Source organism: Amblyomma maculatum, chromosome 10, assembly GCF_055883805.1.
Source record: "Amblyomma maculatum isolate TAMU_Amacu chromosome 10, ASM5588380v1, whole genome shotgun sequence".
Lineage (NCBI taxonomy): Eukaryota > Metazoa > Arthropoda > Arachnida > Ixodida > Ixodidae > Amblyomma > Amblyomma maculatum.
The window spans coordinates 145211890-145229763 of NC_139353.1; the positions used below are offsets into that span (position 1 = coordinate 145211890).

Sequence of the window (17874 nt, forward strand, 5' to 3'; positions counted from 1 at the left end):
AATGGATCCGGGCCTCAAGCCTCTCTACTACGCCCCACAGACCCGTCGGGATACCGGCCGCTTTCGTGTACGTGATGGTGTCCTGCGGAAGGGGAACTATTCGTCGGCCCGCGCTTACTACTTCCCCAAAGCCTTCATTCGTCTGTTTTGCGCGTATACTGCAGGTCGACCCCACTTCTGCTCATCTCGGGTCAGCTCGGATGCTCCGCCGCGTCCAAGAACGCTTTTATTGGCTTAAAATGCGATCGACCATTCACAAATATGTGGCCCGTTGCACGCAATGTCGTATAAACATCCTGCAGTTGCCCCCGCTGGGCTGTTGCATCTTCTGCCACCTCCCAGCGTACCCTTTGAGCAAATCGGCATCGACTTACTGGATCCATTTCCAAAATCTTGCTTTGCGAACCGCTGGATTTTTGTTTGTGCCGATTACCTTACTTCCTTCTGCGAAACGGCTGCTTTTTCATCACCTAAACGCATAAAGTCTCGCTGTTTCTGCTCCACTCAGTGATCTTATGCCATGGACCAGCGTGGGTTATAAGTGCCCGGGGCCGTCAGTTCATGGCGGATGTCGAGGAGCTCCTGGGTGCATGTGCAACGCATTTTAGCCATTCCATACCCTACCACCCGCAAACGAACGGTTTGACAGGACTTCGACGAATATGCTTTCAATGTGCCGCCTTTGCCAAAAGTAACCGAGCAGCCCAGCCGACCGGCGGAGCAGGCACGGGGCCGAGCTGCGGCGCTACCGTCGCCGTTGCCGGCCGCTGCTCTCCGGCGGCAAGTGTAAGCAGACTGAAATAAACAAGCTTCCTCGCTCTCCTTTTTGGAATGATAAAAAGTAAGCGAGCATCATTTGCATTGCCTGATTTGGCGCCTTTGGAGCGCTGCGCTGCTGAGCAAAGGCGCTCCATGTAGCATAACTCGCTCAACCCTTCTCTTTGGTTTGCGCTGTTAAGCTGCGCTCTTCGTTAGAATGTCCTCGCGTGTAATATAGGTACAGTGTTCCCGCAGTTGTAACGAATGGACAAGTACATGCTTTTCTATTCGTTTGGATTGTCGGGAAAGTAATGCGAGGAATTGATCTCTAACACTAGATGCGCTTTTTCCTGCGGTTACTAATCGTCTCTTGTGACCACTACCGAATTAGCTGTGACGGTCCGGTAAGCTGAAGGAGAAAAAAAAACGATTTCCAGCTGTTTCGAGAGCCCCTCTTGCTGCATACCTTATTTCCCGCTATTTGCTAACGTACAATATGTGCGTAGTGGTTTTCGCGTTGTTAAATGAGCGATCGCATGAAAAATGTCATTCCCACGGCTCAAAAACGCGGCGCCCATTTTCTGAATGAGTGCGGCCGTTTCTTTCTTCTTTTGTTTTATGAGGGAACACCATGCGTCCAACCTAACTACAATATGTTCTGGAAATGGAGATAATCTGAACATGCGGCATTTGGACTGCGAACTATTTTTGCATTCACCAGCTCTTACCTAACGACTTGATTGGTAGATTAACGCCCGCTGGCGGAGTGGTGCATCAGTAACTTGATTAATAAGTTGTTGGAATGGCACCTTCAAGTACAACACAAGATCAAGCTTGCAAACTTGACACTCTCGCCTTTGCTGAACTCCCTGACCGCAAAAAGGTTAAGCTTATGAAGAAATTTTAATGGAAGAAAGTGGAAGTGGAAGAAAAGCTTCTTCTTAGGCAGCTTTGCAACACCAAGGTTTTCTTGGAGGATCACATGCTAGGGAACATTTACATTACTCATTCGCTATTTACCAAATATTTCTGAGGCAGTTGCAATCTCTGTTCAGATTTTCGGCATCCAGTTTGGCGTTGCAAACACGAAAACCGTTACGCACTTCGTACTATAACAAGCGGCGGTAAATGCGACATTAAAGGATTTCCCTCATTACTTTGGGAGGAATAGCCGCACTTGAAACTGCGGAAAATATTGCCTAAGTTTCATTTGTATCTAGCTTAGCGAAGCGTCATCATCGAACACTCGGAATCGCGGGAAAAACTAAAACGAGCTTTCTGTCATGTCCTGTCTCACTGCACTAGCATTAGAAACGAGACAAAAATAACCACTTCCCAAATTGTTTCACCTACGGAAGCTGTCTACTGGGATTCAACACGCAAGGCGTTCAACACGCAAGGCAGCTTCACGACACCAACCGTCCCTTATTACAACCCAAAATCAGTGTTGAGCGTGCTTTTTTGTCTACAGAGCTGTCTGTCTAGCACAGAATCGTACATAGCACATGTTACCCGCTCACATTTTATCATCCCAAGAAAGATAGCGAGGGAGCAGATTTACGTCAGCAAACTTACTCACAGCCGGGGAGCCGCGTTCACCGACGGCGACCGCCACGCCGAGCGCTTGCTCCGCCGGCCAGCTGGACTGCTCAATTAATTTTGGCAAAAACGGTAAATAGCCGCAGATCACAAAAACTGAGACACAATCCTGCCTTTTGTTACATATGCTTTTAATACAGCGACTCATGAAACGACAGGGTATAGCGTTTCTTTCTTCTGACCACAACGCTGCACCCTGGACACCGCATTGCCATTTTCACTAAGTGATGAACCCTGTATTGCCGAGACCCTGTACCTTGCAGAAGAAGCTCGGCGAAGGCGCGCCTGCGGACCATTGCTTCGCAAGAGCACTTCAAGGAACTCTGCGACGAGAGCCTTCGGCACGTTACATACGCTACGAGTGATGTTGTCTGGCTTTGGCGATCGCTACGACGTCGTGGCCTTCACGAGAAACTGTTGACCCATTAAGATGGACCCTACGGTATTATTACCCGCATCAGTAATGTGACTTACGAGATTGCACGCCTCACTGTGACAGGTCGTCGTTCAAAAACGACAGAACTATCGCACGTCCCACGCTTGAAGCCCTGCAGCCCTGCCACCCCCGTGAGACCAGGTAACTCGCCCGGCGGGCTTCGTCTGCGCAGGGGGAAATGCAACCGGCTGCGAAGAAGAGTAAAAGCTATGTTAGGAAAGAAGGCAAAGTGGTGTGATGCGCGCGCAGAGCGAGAGACGACTGAATGCTGACACGGTGCCCCTGACATCCCGTACGTCCCGTATTGCTCGAAGGCCTTCAGCGTAACAATTCAAACGGCACTTGGTGAATCCTGAATGGAACCCAAACAGTGCCTGGAAATTATAGACTGCCGATACGTCGGCGGGGCGCTCGCAAAGAAATATCTACGGGAATGGCTACTACGCTACGTAAGGGAATGCCTGGAAACCTTATCAAATTCTTTATTGCTTGCGATGCTGGTGAACTGCGTAACGCAAATTTGGATACCAGCTTTGTGGTATACACCGAAAACTTCCTGCGCCACTTACATCTTCATATTCATATTGAAATTAAGAAGAAGAAATGGGCATCGCCAGGACATGTAGTGCGAAGAGAGGATAACCGATGGTCGCTTAGGGTAACAAACTGGATTCCAAGAGAAGGAAAGCGTAGCAGGGGGCGGCAGAAAGTTAGGTGGGCGGATGAGACTAAGAAGTTCGCAGCGGTCAAGTGGATGCAGCTAGCACAGAACCGGGTTAAGTGGAGAAATATGGGAGAGGCCTTCGCCCTGCAGTGGGTATAGTCAGGCTGATGATGATACATCCACACAGACGTTAGTCATTGGTGACTTTAATTAAGATTCAATGAACGAGATAACCATACCACGTTTAAGCAAACATCCTGCCCCTCTCTTTCGTATCATCTTTCAATACTCTGACGACCTCGCAAAACTAGTACAGACTTCCATTTTGTAGAGCTGTCATTGTTGAAATAAGTAAGGTCTACCACCCTCCAATTTATTGACTCCAACCACTGCTACATCACACTCCAGGACTGCGAACATAGTCTAGGCTGGAGAACTAGCATTTGTGAGAAAAAAACTGAGGTGTGTAACTTTGCACCTACAGGACTAATAATTTGATTGCATGTAATTCCGCAGAAAACAAAATCGTTAAGAAGTGCGGTCAAAATGGCATTGCGGAGTACCGTAATCATCGGAGTCATTCTGGTTTCGTAAACACAACAGCTTGAACCCAAGCTCGTCGCTCGTAATCAACACCTCCAATTATAAGGCTGTACCAAACATGTCAGAGGACCTATAGTTCGTAAATATGGAAAAAAAATGGCACACTTCACCCAAATGACGGTAGCGCACTTTACAAATAGCTGGCATCGTAAATCGGCCATATCAGGCAAAATAATGGAAAACTTGGAAAGCGTGGTGTCGCTGCCGCTGGTGCTTTGGGAATGTCATCCGAGGAAGAGATCGTCAAGGTGATTGGTATTGCGTCCTTTTTGTAGAGTGGTTCCTGGATCATACTTTGCCGCAGCAAAAAAAGCAAGCTCTGACGTTTTCGATAGAGACGGCTATTGCTTCTCCTCGCAGATACAACGACTACAAGAATGACCCGCTGTCACGCTGCAATTGTACCCCGCCTTACAACCCTGTGTTCGCCATCAATGCACGCTACGACCTGATCGACCCGAACGGCCAGTATGGCCTACCAGAGATGTACCCACGAGCAGTGGGCGGAATCGATGTGAAGGTAATCGCATTTTATTTGCCTTCATTCGGAACGCATTACGGAGTGAATTGTGGGAAAAACATTCAATATTGTAGAATGTAAGTAGAACATGCGCAGTAAAATCAGAACATCGAAGCTAATACTAAAGGGTTTACAGACAAAACAAGTGGCCTTTTGAATCACGAAAAAAAGCGACTTACAGCAATGATTTTCTAGAATAAGGCTATACTCAACGTATATATACTTGGGCTTAATTGATAACTCGAAATCTTCGGTGCACGAGAAAAAAAGATATCAGCTTTGTGGAGGCAATCGATGCTTGACAGGATGGGCGAGTGTATAAAATACAGTTTTGATTGGGTAATGACAGATGCTAAGAATAAACAAACATCTAAATGCTTTCCCTCTCAGGCGTAACCACAATAGAGCTAGTTTTATACCGGCTGAGACCAAGATAACTTTTTTGTTGCCTAAGAGAAAGTGTAAGGAGCATTCAAGATATGAGTCAAAGAGAATTTGTGGGTGCAAAAGGGGACTAATGGTGAGAGTCCCCAAATAATGTAGATACTCTGAGGCCATACAAGACTGGTTATAAAGAAACAAAATACGCTTAAAGGCATTCCCACCATGATTTCCTTTAAGTTCCTTTTCTCCTCGATTCGCTTGTCTACAGCGTAAAGGTTTCCGGTATGCTAGACTACAACGAATTTATCTTGGTCTCGTCATTGAAAGCTGCAATCGCAAAATATTCTGCTATGCCCGCCAGCGTCGTTAGCACAGGAAATAACACTTGCGTCCACCTATATTACATCAAGGTGTAGCACTGACACCGTTTGTAGTTTCTTACAAAGAAAACAAACAGTGCCTGAAAACAGCTGCCGTATGGATTGGCTTCGTTTCGGATTTTACAAGAATGCTGGTTCCCATTTTTCTTCCTGGCCAGGCAACCGACCATATTCTCGCCAAATCGCTGGAGTTTGTCGCCGTAAGCGGACCCACGTGGAAGACTCTACCGCCATTCCAGTGGAGTACCAGTGGTTTAAAGGATAGCCACGCAGGTCATCCCGACAAGTGGGAGTTTGGGCCGGTTCTTCACAACTGGGAACCCGCAAGACGTGCATCGCAAAAACCTTCTCTTCTCGCCTGAAATTCTGCACACAAGACGATCATTTCCATTATGTTGGTATTTGAAAACAATCTCGAATACAGCTATACCTATTCGAATAAAAAAGCCTTTTCGTGCTTCTCACGCTTATTCAGTCGCTGCTCGTTAAGTTTAAAGCTTCTGCTGTTTGACTAGATACTGACAGCTATTGCGCACCTCAAACTGAAAATCAGTTCCACCCTAACGTCTGAATGGGTTTATACAGTCATCCACACACGCCCTAAATATATTTCGCGAACGTTGCTCAGTGGTTAGGGTGCTCGACTACTGAGCCAAGGGTTTAGGTCTGCGGCGGTAGTCTCGCTTCGATGAAAGCGAAGCGTTAGTAGGCAGTATGGTGTGCTATGGTAAAGGGCACAAACACATTAAAGAACCGAACGTTCCAAATTTCTTGAGCCTCCGCTGAGGTTTCTTCGTACTCTTAGTTGCTCAGAGACGTTGAACCCTTAAACTAAACATATTTTCGTGTTCTGCACAGGCGACCTTCTATTGCGGCTGATGGCTGGAATATAGAGAGTTAATTGTGAAATTCAGAAATTTCCTTATTGTTCGGGGCAGTTGACGACTACGACTATATGGGAGGATTTTATAGAAATATCCGGGAACGTTTCACGCCAGAGTAGGCCGAGAACGTGGGAGTGGTGCCAAAGAGAGGGCTCACACTCTGTGTGCCAGCCAATCATGTTGTCATCATATTTGGCGCCATGGAATCATGCGGCTTGTTACCACCTATAAATGCATTAAAATAGTCAGAACCGGAAAGTGACGGTCACTTGAATTCAGAATCTAGAGATGTCCGCCACTGCGATAACCCCTTCCCCTACCCGAGAGGACTGGGAGGCGGCCCTGCTCGGCTGCCTGGATCTAGCGGCACAACAAGCGCTGGTCCAGCGAGCTCGTGTGGTGGCCCAGACCAATGGAGGACCGGAATCAGGGACTCCACCTAGTATTGTAAGGGGAGCGGCCCACAACGAGATGCTCTCCAAGCAACCTCTCCTTTTGCAATAAATGCTTCCCAATAGCACCACCACAGACCGTCAGAAAAGCTAGTGGAAACCTTAAAGGTATTGTACGCAAATCGGTTCCCATGCCTAATATAAACACAATTGTACAGGGTTTTGAATATTTGGGGGCTGGGATTTAAAACATTCCTATGCACAATCTACTACACCATTCGAGCTGAAATAACGTTCACAAAGTAGCAAAATATCGTCTACGGTATCTGATAAGTGATTCAACATCGGTACTTGCCTAGATTTTCCGAAATCGAGAAAAAACTGCTCTCGGCGGCGTGCACAATTTTCGCAGAAGAGAGTCGCAAAGCTATTTTAACATGGTGCGTCATCTGTTGGGCAGCGAGGCAAGCGCGCCAACGGCCGGGATGGAGCTTGTCTCACTGCTCGACAGATGACGCACCATGTTAAAATAGCTTTTCGACTCTCTTCTGCGAAAATTGTGCACGCCGCCGAGAGCAGTTTTTTCTCGATTTCGGAAAATATAGGCAAGTACCGATGTTGAATCACTTATCAGATAACGTAGACAATATTTTGCTACTTTGTGAACGTTATTTCAGCTCGAATGGGTTAGTAGATTTTGCATAGGAATGTTTTAAATCCCAGCCCCCAAATATTCAAGACCCTGTAGATATGATGTTGCTGGCATAGACATTAAAACCTTCATAAGGCTGTAGTCACAAGACGCCGCGTGTTTAGTAAAAGAGCTCTTGCGTGATAATAAGCAGAAGGCACTCGCAACGTACATACAGAGCAGATGCGATCAACCACTTTTCATACAACTTAAGGGACAAGACGCAATGAGGTGTAATTCTTCCGGTATAAGATGCTTCAATTGATAGGTATGACGACGTCCACTCCTCGGCCTTTCACGCCTTCTTCCTCAATGCGGAAACCAAATTTTTGTACCCTTTAAAGCACAGAGGAACTACCTTTCTCTAAGTTTAATAGCACTCTTCGTGCTCTTATGACACACCGAAATTCTCTCATGGAGAAAACGCGAATTACAACCATTGCTAGGAATTTAAATGCGAGATGTTTGTTAACAACGCTCGCAATAATTTAACACCTTTTAAAGATTGTATAAATATCACCGCTTTGATCCTGAATATCACAATTATTATCACTTAATTGTAGTATGCAAAACAATACAATTCTTTCCGTTCTCTATGTGCTGCCAGAAAGGCTGATAATAGTGGTGATGTCAAGTTCCTGTAAGGCAGGTTGTTGAAGTAAGATAACGAGTCAGGCAGTCTTGAAGTTGAACGAAGAGGGATGATATATTTACAGTTTATATACACAAATGACAACTCAATTTACACTGGTGACCTCACACAGAACTGCAAGCACCCTAGCAAAAGGGTACATCACAAGCACAAAATATATCTCACAGAGAACCACTTAGCTCACACAGAGGAAAGCTACGTGCCGAGCACGGAGTCGCCAGCTTGTGCTCGACTGGACAGAACTGCTCAACCGGGTCTCATGGCCGCTTTTTCATGGTAACGACAAACAAAGATATGAGGGCGGTCGCTTCACATGATCCGCCTCAAAATTACGCAGCCAATCAGACTCGTTGATTAAGACCCAACACCGATGGGATGGCCATAATCTCGGACCCAGGTCCTCAATTCTTTAAAAATAAAAATGCAGCGTGCATGCTGCAGACTCTCTCCCCTCGAGCGTTAACAACCTCTCCCCATTGGCGCTCGTCCTCCTTTCTCTATCCCACGGTCTATGTGGAAGAACAGGAATGTCGCTGCTGCATTTCCGGAGAAGCGCTGCGGGGGCGTTCAATGCCTCGGCGACAAAAGCCGACGCAGCTGAGGGGCACCTGAAGCGCCCAGACAAATGGGCATTGATTGGTTAATCTTCCTTGAAGTGCCTGAATGGGAAGTGAGTGTTCTTCCGAGTCGCGTCCGAAGAAAGGTGTCGCGAAGCGACGGCGCCGGCCCTTGGTCCCCTACCGTGACGGGAGCTTGAATCGGTCAACAAAGGAGACAGCTGTCGTCCGCGGCTGGTCCGACGGGTTAGTAGCAGAGATGCGTGCGAACTAACATCTTCGCGAGTTCTCACAGGGTCAGTTTCCGCTAAACTAAAAAAAAAAAAAAAGCTGCCGCTTATCCCGGCTTTAAAATAGTGTACTTAGCAGTATCCGCTGGTCGGGTGATAGAGGATGTTGATGTGGGACAGACTGCCTGAAAATGACAACGATAAGGGTAGGCAGAACTGAGCTGCCATCAACCCTAATTGAGCGGAACATTCTCGCTTGTAGATCTTCACAGTAATATCTCTTGGTGGAGGTGCTGGATATCGATTCCAGTAATTCTCGGCGAAGTAGATGCAGACAACTGGCTGGCCGTATACGAAAGCGTCAACAAGCACAGTCGGTCGGATGCAACATTCATGCTCGCGAATGTCATCTTCTATTTGACTGTAATCGCGCGGGTGTGGTTTTAAACTCATGAAGATGACCTTTTACCTTTTATTTATCCTCTCATAACTTGACAAAAACAAAAAAATGAAAACAAATGAAATTGACAAACAAAAATGAAAAAAAGAAACTAGAAAGGGAGCTCGGACCAGCAACGTTTTGTCCAGCTTAACACAATTTAGGATAAATGAAAAGGAGTTAAACACAAAATGAAAAAACGTAACCCAGGGGAAAAAACAGGGATGTATATATATATATATATATATATATATATATATATATATATATATATATATATATATATATATATATATATCGAAGTGGACGCTTCATTTAAAGAAACACTTCGTTTTACTCGACGTTCTGACCAGAAGCAAGCGTTCATCAGGAGTGCGAATGTAAACGACGCGCGTAGGTTATAATGATGAACAGCGGAAATAAAACAGGTGGTGGAGGGGCAAAGAGGGAAAGCGGGCCTAGCAGGAGGGTCATACAATGGTATTGTAGTGGTGGTTAGGGTAAAAAGCAAAACAGAAAAGCAGGTGCAGGTGGGGAGTGCCAAATAGTGCAGGTAGAGTGCAGGTGGGGAGTTTAAAAAAAAAACAAAAGGAGAGAACGAAAGGCGGCGCATGGAAGGAAGCGCGGTAATAGGTATGACCGTAGGCAACGAAAGCAGGTATTGTGTGGCCTTCATTGTGTGTATGGTGGGAGAGGCTGACATTCCTTAGAACTACTGGCAGTATACTTGACTTGGCAGTTTGGGTGAGTTTGAGGGAGGAATTTAGGAATTTAGGGGGTAACTAACTTTGAAGTGCAGAAAGAATACCAGTGCTCTCAATTATACCGGCCTGTACGACATTAAATTTAAAAATTAGGTACGATTCTCGTTGTTCCCGTTCGCGGTTACTATGGAAGCCGCTCTGGAGCAGGATAACTTTCAGTCTGTCGAATTCGTGACTTTTCTGTTGGTGGGGGAGAGATTTAGTGTGCGCGCGATGGCTGTTGAATCGAATTCGGAAGGGGTTCTTGGTCTGCCCTATGTCAAAGAAAGAACGCTATAGCAGACGACGGACCAGGAAGAGGACACACACACGCATGCGTGTGTCCTCCTCTTCCTGGTCCGTCGTCTGCTATAGCGTTCTTTATCTGACAATGAATACCCAACTCGCCCAGCAACATACCCTGCCCTATGTATTGCATTTGACACTCGCCACACTCGAACATGTATACCACGTTCCTGGAGTCACAATTAGGTTTCCGTGAATGGAGTGTTTAAAATCAGAGCGTGTGCTCTTGCCTGCGGTTGTTGTTTGCATGTGCCAAACTTGGAATCTATTTTTTCCCGCTACCATAGTTCTGACTGCTGATGGAGGGCACCCAAGTTCTGGAGGTGTTTAGGTGCTTGCCTGGAATATCTTACACCTCCTCCTCAGTGCTTAACAGAACTGCGTGGCACCATGGGAAACCACCTGCCTTCACCATATGAGAGCCATCAGTTCTCCATGGAGCAAAGCACCTGAATACCGGCCAGCTGTTTCGAGATCACGTGCCAAAACAATGATGAAGATTTCCCGACTACTGAGGAAGCAGAGCACCTGATCAAACAAGGACGGACATCCGGGTTGAAATGCCGCCGTACCTCGCAGAACCTACCACCAGGATGTTCAGGCTACCCCACACTCACGAAGACAGCTACACCCCCTCGCCAAGCTCTGCTACCGACTCCACGATCACCGCATTTTACTGCGCGTCCAGCCGCCGACAAACCTTCCAGAACAACAAAAGGAGATCCCACACCGAATAACCAGACCTGCCCATCATCAAACCGCCCGTTCCTACTACCGACGCCTGCTGTGGAAGGCAGTACGTCACCGGTTTCCACGTTGACGAGGCCCCGATCACGGATGGGTCAAGTCTCAGCTACAACACTCGGACCCAGCAAGCTTCACCCACCATGCAGGACATCGAAAATGACATCACCACGCCAACTCAATGGAAACGACCGTCCAGAGAGCGCCGCTACACTGAAACAAAGGTATGACCTCAGGCGACGCTGTGGCTCAGCCCAGCGGATTAAACGGGACTGACGGGCTGACCGAGCTCGCCCGCCTAATGCTCCCTCCTCAGATGACGCCACGCCCTCCAAGCATTTCTTAAAAGAAAAATGATAGACAAACGAATCAGACACCAGCTTCATGTAAAATCCCTTACTGATATATTGTTACGTTTAAATAAGAAAGGGGTGTTTATTTACAGTGCTATGCAGCGGGACAAAGTGAAGTCTACTAGCGCCCAGACACAAAAGCTTCTTCATCTTCTTCTGCCACACCAGTACAATCCTTCCTCGTCGTCAGTAGCGTGACATTTCCCCCCTACTCAGCCTAAACCCTCTGGGCGTGTTCGTGAGTCGTGCGAGGCTCACACGGCTTCAAGCGGGCAACATGACTAGTTCGGTTTGGGCAGACCGACGACCAGATGCTGTCAGGCGGGCTATTTATTTAGTTATTTATTTATTCAACATACCCCTCAAGGCCCTATTTCGAGGGTATTACATAGGGGGAGGGGGGTTACTAGGAGGGGGGGGGGGGTCCGTGTAAAAAAAAAACATGTAACAAGAACATTATAAACAGCAAATGAACAATAAACAGGCTAAATATAACATGGGAAAATAATTGAGCACTAGAGAATAAAGAAACATGTTATAGAAAGCAATAGAATACAAAGTATAGGTTTTAGAAAACGATAAGGCATAACAGAAATGAACGTACTACAGTGTTTACATATTGCCAAAGAAAGTACATTTCAAATGTCAACGTCGCTGCAGATGAGATCGTGAAATATGGAGGCGTTGGATTCAATGGCTATGTGTGTTGGTAGATCGTTCCAGTCTATGATAGTGCGTGGTATGAATGACTTTACAAATGCAGACGAACAACACCTGATGCGCTTAACTTTCTGCGGATGGTCGAGCCGTGGAAATAAGGCGTGATAGGAAAAAATCGTGGTGGAGCGATGTATGGTGATACAGTTTATGGAAAAGTGCTAGCCGGGATAGTTTGCGGCGGAAAGACAAGTCCTCTAATTCGGCGCGATTTTTTAGGGCAGTGACACTGGTAGTATGTGAATAGTCAGAATAAATAAAACGCGCAGCACGGTTCTGCAAGGACTCAATGTTAGCTATGAGATAGGCTTGTTCAGGATTCCAGATGGCTGATGCATATTCAGTCTTCGGACGAATGCGTGTGAGGAACGCTAGTTTCTTCAGGTGGGGGGGAGCCTGTCTGAGGTTGTGCTTTAGAAGGCCGAGTGAGCGGTTGGCGGATGCTAAAGTTATATTAATGTGGTTGTGCCATGTTAAGTAAGATTGCATATGAACTCCAAGGTACTTGTAGGTAGTAGCAAGTTCTACAGAGTTGTTATTTAGAAAATAAGTTGTGGGAATGCGAGCGCTGCGAGTGAAAGACAAAAGCTTAGTTTTGGAAGTATGAAGTGGCATAAGCCAAGCTGTGCACCATGCGGTAACTGCATCAAGGTCAGTTTGCAAACATTGTTGGTCAGTGATAGAAGAAATATTTCGGTATATTACACAGTCATCGGCAAAGTGCCTCATTCGAGAAGACACAGAGTTGGGTAGATCATCAATATATATTAAAAAAAAGGAGTGGGCCAAGGACGCTCCCCTGTGGTACCCCAGCAGTGACTTTAGAGTGAGTGGAGTTGTAGTTATTAATGGAGGTGAACTGAAGTCTAGCGCTGAGGAAGTCCGCAATCCAAATAACGACAGTAGGGTGAATATTCAACTGAGTTAGTTTGAGTATAAGCCTATGATGAGGAACACGGTCGAAAGCTTTTGAAAAATTGAGAAAAACGGCATCAATTTGACCACCAGCATCAATGGATGAATGCAAATCATGAACGAATCCGGCGAGTTGTGTGTCACAAGAGAAGCCCTTGCGAAAACCGTGCTGGTATTTGAAAATTATGTTATTGGTTTCCAGGTACTTAAAAGTTTGACTATGAATGACGTGTTCAAGAAGTTTGCAGAAAGTATTCGTTAGTGAGATAGGGCGATAATTAAGCGGAGAAGAACGATCAGCGGTTTTGAATATCGGTATTACTTTGGCAACCCGCCAGTTATGAGGTATGAGACCAGATGATAATGATTGAGAGAACAGAGCAGTTATTATTGAACAAATGGAGTGCGATGTGCTTTTGGGTATTTTATGATTGAAGCCATGTTGATCAGAACTGGTAGAAATCTTAACATTATTAAGTAGGCATATAATATACCAGTTTGACTGATTAATATTTCGGACATTGATATGTGCGGAAAATTATTTAAGCTTGGCGCTGACGAGGTGTCTTCATTAGTAAAAACGGAAGAGAACGCGTCGTTAAATAGCTGAACACAGTGGGCTTCAGGAAGTGGAATCCAGTCATTATATGTAAGAATTATATCGGGATTGCTATTTGGGTTTATCACTTTCCAGAAACGGCGAGGGTTATTTGATAACATAGATGATAAGTCCTTAATGAAAAAGCGGCGCCTGGTTGACTTGATAGAGGTTTGGTAAAGCTTATCACATTTCATGTATTTTTTCCACGCACTCAAAGGATTGTTCTTATCTGCTTGCCTGTAAAGGCGCTTCTTTTTATTGCTTGGTCGGCGAAGCTGTTGGTTGAACCAAGGTGCACATTTATTCTCTTTTGTTGTAACTATTGGGATGAAGTTATTGATAAGGTCACTGAGGATATCTTTGAAAAGTGTCCAATTTTCTTCAACAGAGCGAGATAACAAATCATCCAGGAACTCCAGGGAAAAAAGATGCAGTTTATTATTAATAGACACATAGTCGCCTTTATTGTAGCATTGGATTTGTTTAGTTTTTATGTTCTTTTAGTTGAAAGAGCAAGAAAGATTGCCAGTTATAATGGCATGGTCAGAAAGCCCATCCAGGTGATTTAAGTTGGAGCAGATGTCGGGATCGGTTGACAACACAATTACAAATGTTAGCAGAAGTAGTTGAGGATAGCGTAGGCAATGAACGAGCTGCGTTAACGAAAAATCAAGACAGGAGTGGAGAAAAGCATGAGCTTCAGTGTTACTGGGAGGGACGGCTAATGAGTTCTAGTTAATGCTTGGAAAGTTAAAGTCGCCGGAGATGATCAACTTACTGTTGGGAAAACGCGTACATATCTCACTTAGATTTCGAGAAAATTCTTGCGGAAAGCCAGTCACTAGATCGGGGGGACGATAAAAAACACCGATTATAATGTTAGTTGCTCCGCACCGCACTAAGACTAAAACGCACTCGAGAAATGAAGTAACAGTGACTGGAACAACAATAAATTCTTTTCTGATAGCGAGAAGGACGCCGCCTCCCCTACGAGAGTTCTTATCGCGCCTAAAAAAATTAAAGAATGACCCCTGTACTAAAATACAATCATTATGAACGGTATCATTAAGCCACGTTTCGGTAAGAGCTACCAGTGATGCAGAGCATGGATCAATGAGTGATGATAGCGCAACGCTCTTCGGCAAAACACTTCGGATGCTAGTGTAAAGAAAGCACACAGTGTTCACACGTGTAGGTGGACGTTGGCTTGAAGAATGTAGTGAACTGCCAAGCGACTGACTACGTGAGCAATGTCAATCCGCACTGCGCCGCGAGACGCACACAGCATGATTAGCATCAGTGTCCCATTCATACATGTCATCATTGATAAAAGGCTTGTTGAAACTCAGACGCACTTTGTCGCCTTCTTTTTTAACCGTTTTATAAAAACTGCAGTAGCTTGCGACGTTCGAAACGGACGGCCTCGGAATAGTCCCGCGAAATGCTGAAATGTTTGCCTTCTAGTCTGAAGCCCATACTTATGACTGCTTCTACATCCCTGTCGTTATAAAATTTAGCAATTATAGGACGACATTTGTCAGTCGAAAAACGACCCAGCCGATGAGCTCTAGCGATGGAAGAAGCAGTGACACCAAGCATCCCGGTACAAAAAACGCTAACGAGACGTTCCGAGGCTTCCCAATTTCGAGACTCATCCGAATCCTCGATACCAAAGAAAAGTACGTTTGACCTACGACAGAGGTTTTCAAGGTCGTCAATTTTGGCCTGTACTTTACAAATTCCTTGATCAACATTCCTGGCGGCAGGGACATCTGACAACAATTCGACCTTTGATTCAAGTTCCTGGACTCCCTCGTTTAGGGCTTCCATCTCGGTTTTAAGCGCAATATGAATACTTAGAGCTTTGTTAACAGTTTCGAGGATGCTTGCATGACCAGCGTCTATACGCGTAACTACCTCCGCCAGATAGTAAAGCTTGTCTTCCTGAGCTTTCGTCATAGGTCCGGGGTTAGCCTCAATATCACCGCCAAGTAGCAAGAGACGCCGAAGGTACCCAAGTAGAGCACGGAAGCGCTTGAAACAATGGGGGGCCACGACACCGCTACAAGACAAACGCCGTCGTCTCGATAACACTGAGCATCATTGTAACTAACCTGGAAGTACATGACGACTGAGCGTTGTGCCATGAAGATGGTGCCGTGACCCGAAGGGGCGTTGAAGTGAGCGCGCTTATATGGAGGCGGGAAAGGGCGAGCCGATGCTGTCCCAAGTTGCCAGCCGAAAGCGAGCAGTTTGGCCAGACTTGGCGGGAGCTGTGGCGGCGGACTTGATGGGAGGCTGTAGTTTGCTGATAGCTGGTACAGAAAGGCAGCCGGTTCTTCGGGAGGTGGTCCGGTGAGCCAGAAAGGGTCAGCAGGTGACAGGCCACCCAGGACAGTCATCAGCAAAACCTGGAAGTACATGACGATTGAGCGTTGTGCCACGAAGACGGTTAAATCACTGATACGTTTAACTACCACATATGGGCCGTCATAGTTGGCCAAGACTTTTTGATGTAGACTACGGCGCCGAATTGGACGCCACAGCCAGACTAAATCGCCATTAGAGTACGTGAACCGCCGGTGACTGGCATCGCATCGTACTTTAGAACGTTCTTGTGAAGCACCAGACCGTAATCGGGCCATTCTCCGAGCTTCTTCGACGAGACAGAGGGTCTCAGCGAGGCAGGGGTCTTCACGGCTTGAGAAGGGCAGGATAGTATCCAGGGAGTAGCGTGGCGGTCTGGCATGCAGCAGAAAGAATGGACTGTACCCCGTTGTCTCATGCGTGGCGGTATTAAACGCATACGTGATGAAGTGTAGTATGGTGTCCCAGTTCTTATGCCCTGCATCCACATACATGGCTAGCATGTTGATAAACGTTCTGTTGACGCGCTCAGTCAAGCCATTTGTCCGGGGATGGTATGGCGTCGAGTGACGGGAAGTTACGGCGCATAAGCGCATAAGCTCTTCAACAACATCAGCAGTGAATTGTCGGCCCCGATCAGTGATGACAATTCGTGGCGGCCCGTGTCGTAAGATGACTGAGTGCAGCAAGAAAAGCGACACCTGATGTGCCGTAGCAGATGGAAGAGCGGCGTTTTCACAGTAACGTGTGAGATAGTCCACGCAGATTACAATCCAGCGATTTTCATCCCCGGACTTCGGACAATCCAGCGATTTTAATTCCCGGACTTCGGAAAGGGACTTACAAGGTCAATGGCTACTTGATCAAATGGAGCTGCCGGGGTCTTCACAGGGTGCAGCAAGCCAGATGGGGTGCAGTTGGACGTTTGTGGCGTTGACATCTTGCAACTTGCAACGTATTGTTCAATCGTCGAGCGCAATCTGGGCCAGTAAAATCTTTCTTGTGCACGATGGAGTGTTCGAACCGATCCCAAATGCCCTGAATTTGATCATCATGCATGACACGCAATACGTCCGTGCAAAGCATCTCGGCAACTACGAATAGGTATCGCTAAACGACAGGCGAATAATTCATTTTCCATAAGAGGCCATCACGCACACAAAAACGACTTGTAGCTGAGCTGGCTTGGGCGGCGGCAAAGAGAGGCTGCAGACTGCTATCACTTTGCTGTTCCGTTCTGAAAAGATTCGTGTCGGAGAACGCTAGCTCGGGGGTCGATATATAATTGTCGAAATCGTCGCTGTCAGGTCCGGTCGTGGCCATTGGCATCCTAGAAAGACAATCTGCGGCTTTTGTACACCAAGGCAAAGTCATATTCCTGTAACCAGAGCACCCAGCGTGCGAGGCGACCACATGGGTCTCGAAGGTTCCGCAACCAACAGAGTGAATGATGGTCAGTTACGATAGTAAACGACCGTCCGTACAAATATGAACGGAAACGCTGCACAGCGAAAACTACAGCCAGGCATTCCTGTTCGATGACTGTGTAGTTTCGCTCCGGCTTGCTCAGGGTACGACTTGCGTATGCGATAGCATGCTCTCGTTCATCGTGCCGTTGGACAAGGACTGCCCCGAGACCGATTCCACTAGCGTTCGTGTGAACTTCTGTCACTGTAACAGGATCGAAGTGACAAAGGATGGGTTTCGATATTAAAACAAACTTCAGTTGACGGAATGACGCGTCGCAGTCTGGTGTCCAATCAAAAGTGCAGTTTTTGTTGAGAAGGCAAGTCAATGGGTAAGCAACGTCAGCAAAGCGATGTATAAAGCGTCTAAAATACGATCTCAACCCTAGAAAACTGCGCAACTCCTTCACTGTCTGCGAGGGTTTCAAAGACTCAACAGCGGCAGTTTTCTGGAGATCCGGCATTAGATCAT

General features: G+C 46.5%; 1 protein-coding gene across 1 annotated transcript in view; it reads left to right on the top strand.

Annotated features, from left to right (window-relative positions):
• The window catches only part of LOC146177637 (putative aminopeptidase PLBD2), a 60323-nt gene extending 54537 nt beyond the window's left edge, over positions 1–5786 (top strand). Inside the window, exons 10-11 of the mRNA XM_084581605.1 lie at positions 4422–4581; positions 5504–5786. Coding sequence (XP_084437731.1) covers positions 4422–4581; positions 5504–5707 — 364 coding nt within the window. The 3' untranslated portion in view covers positions 5708–5786. The remainder of the gene's footprint in view (positions 1–4421; positions 4582–5503) is intronic.
• The last annotated feature ends 12088 nt before the right edge of the window (positions 5787–17874 follow it).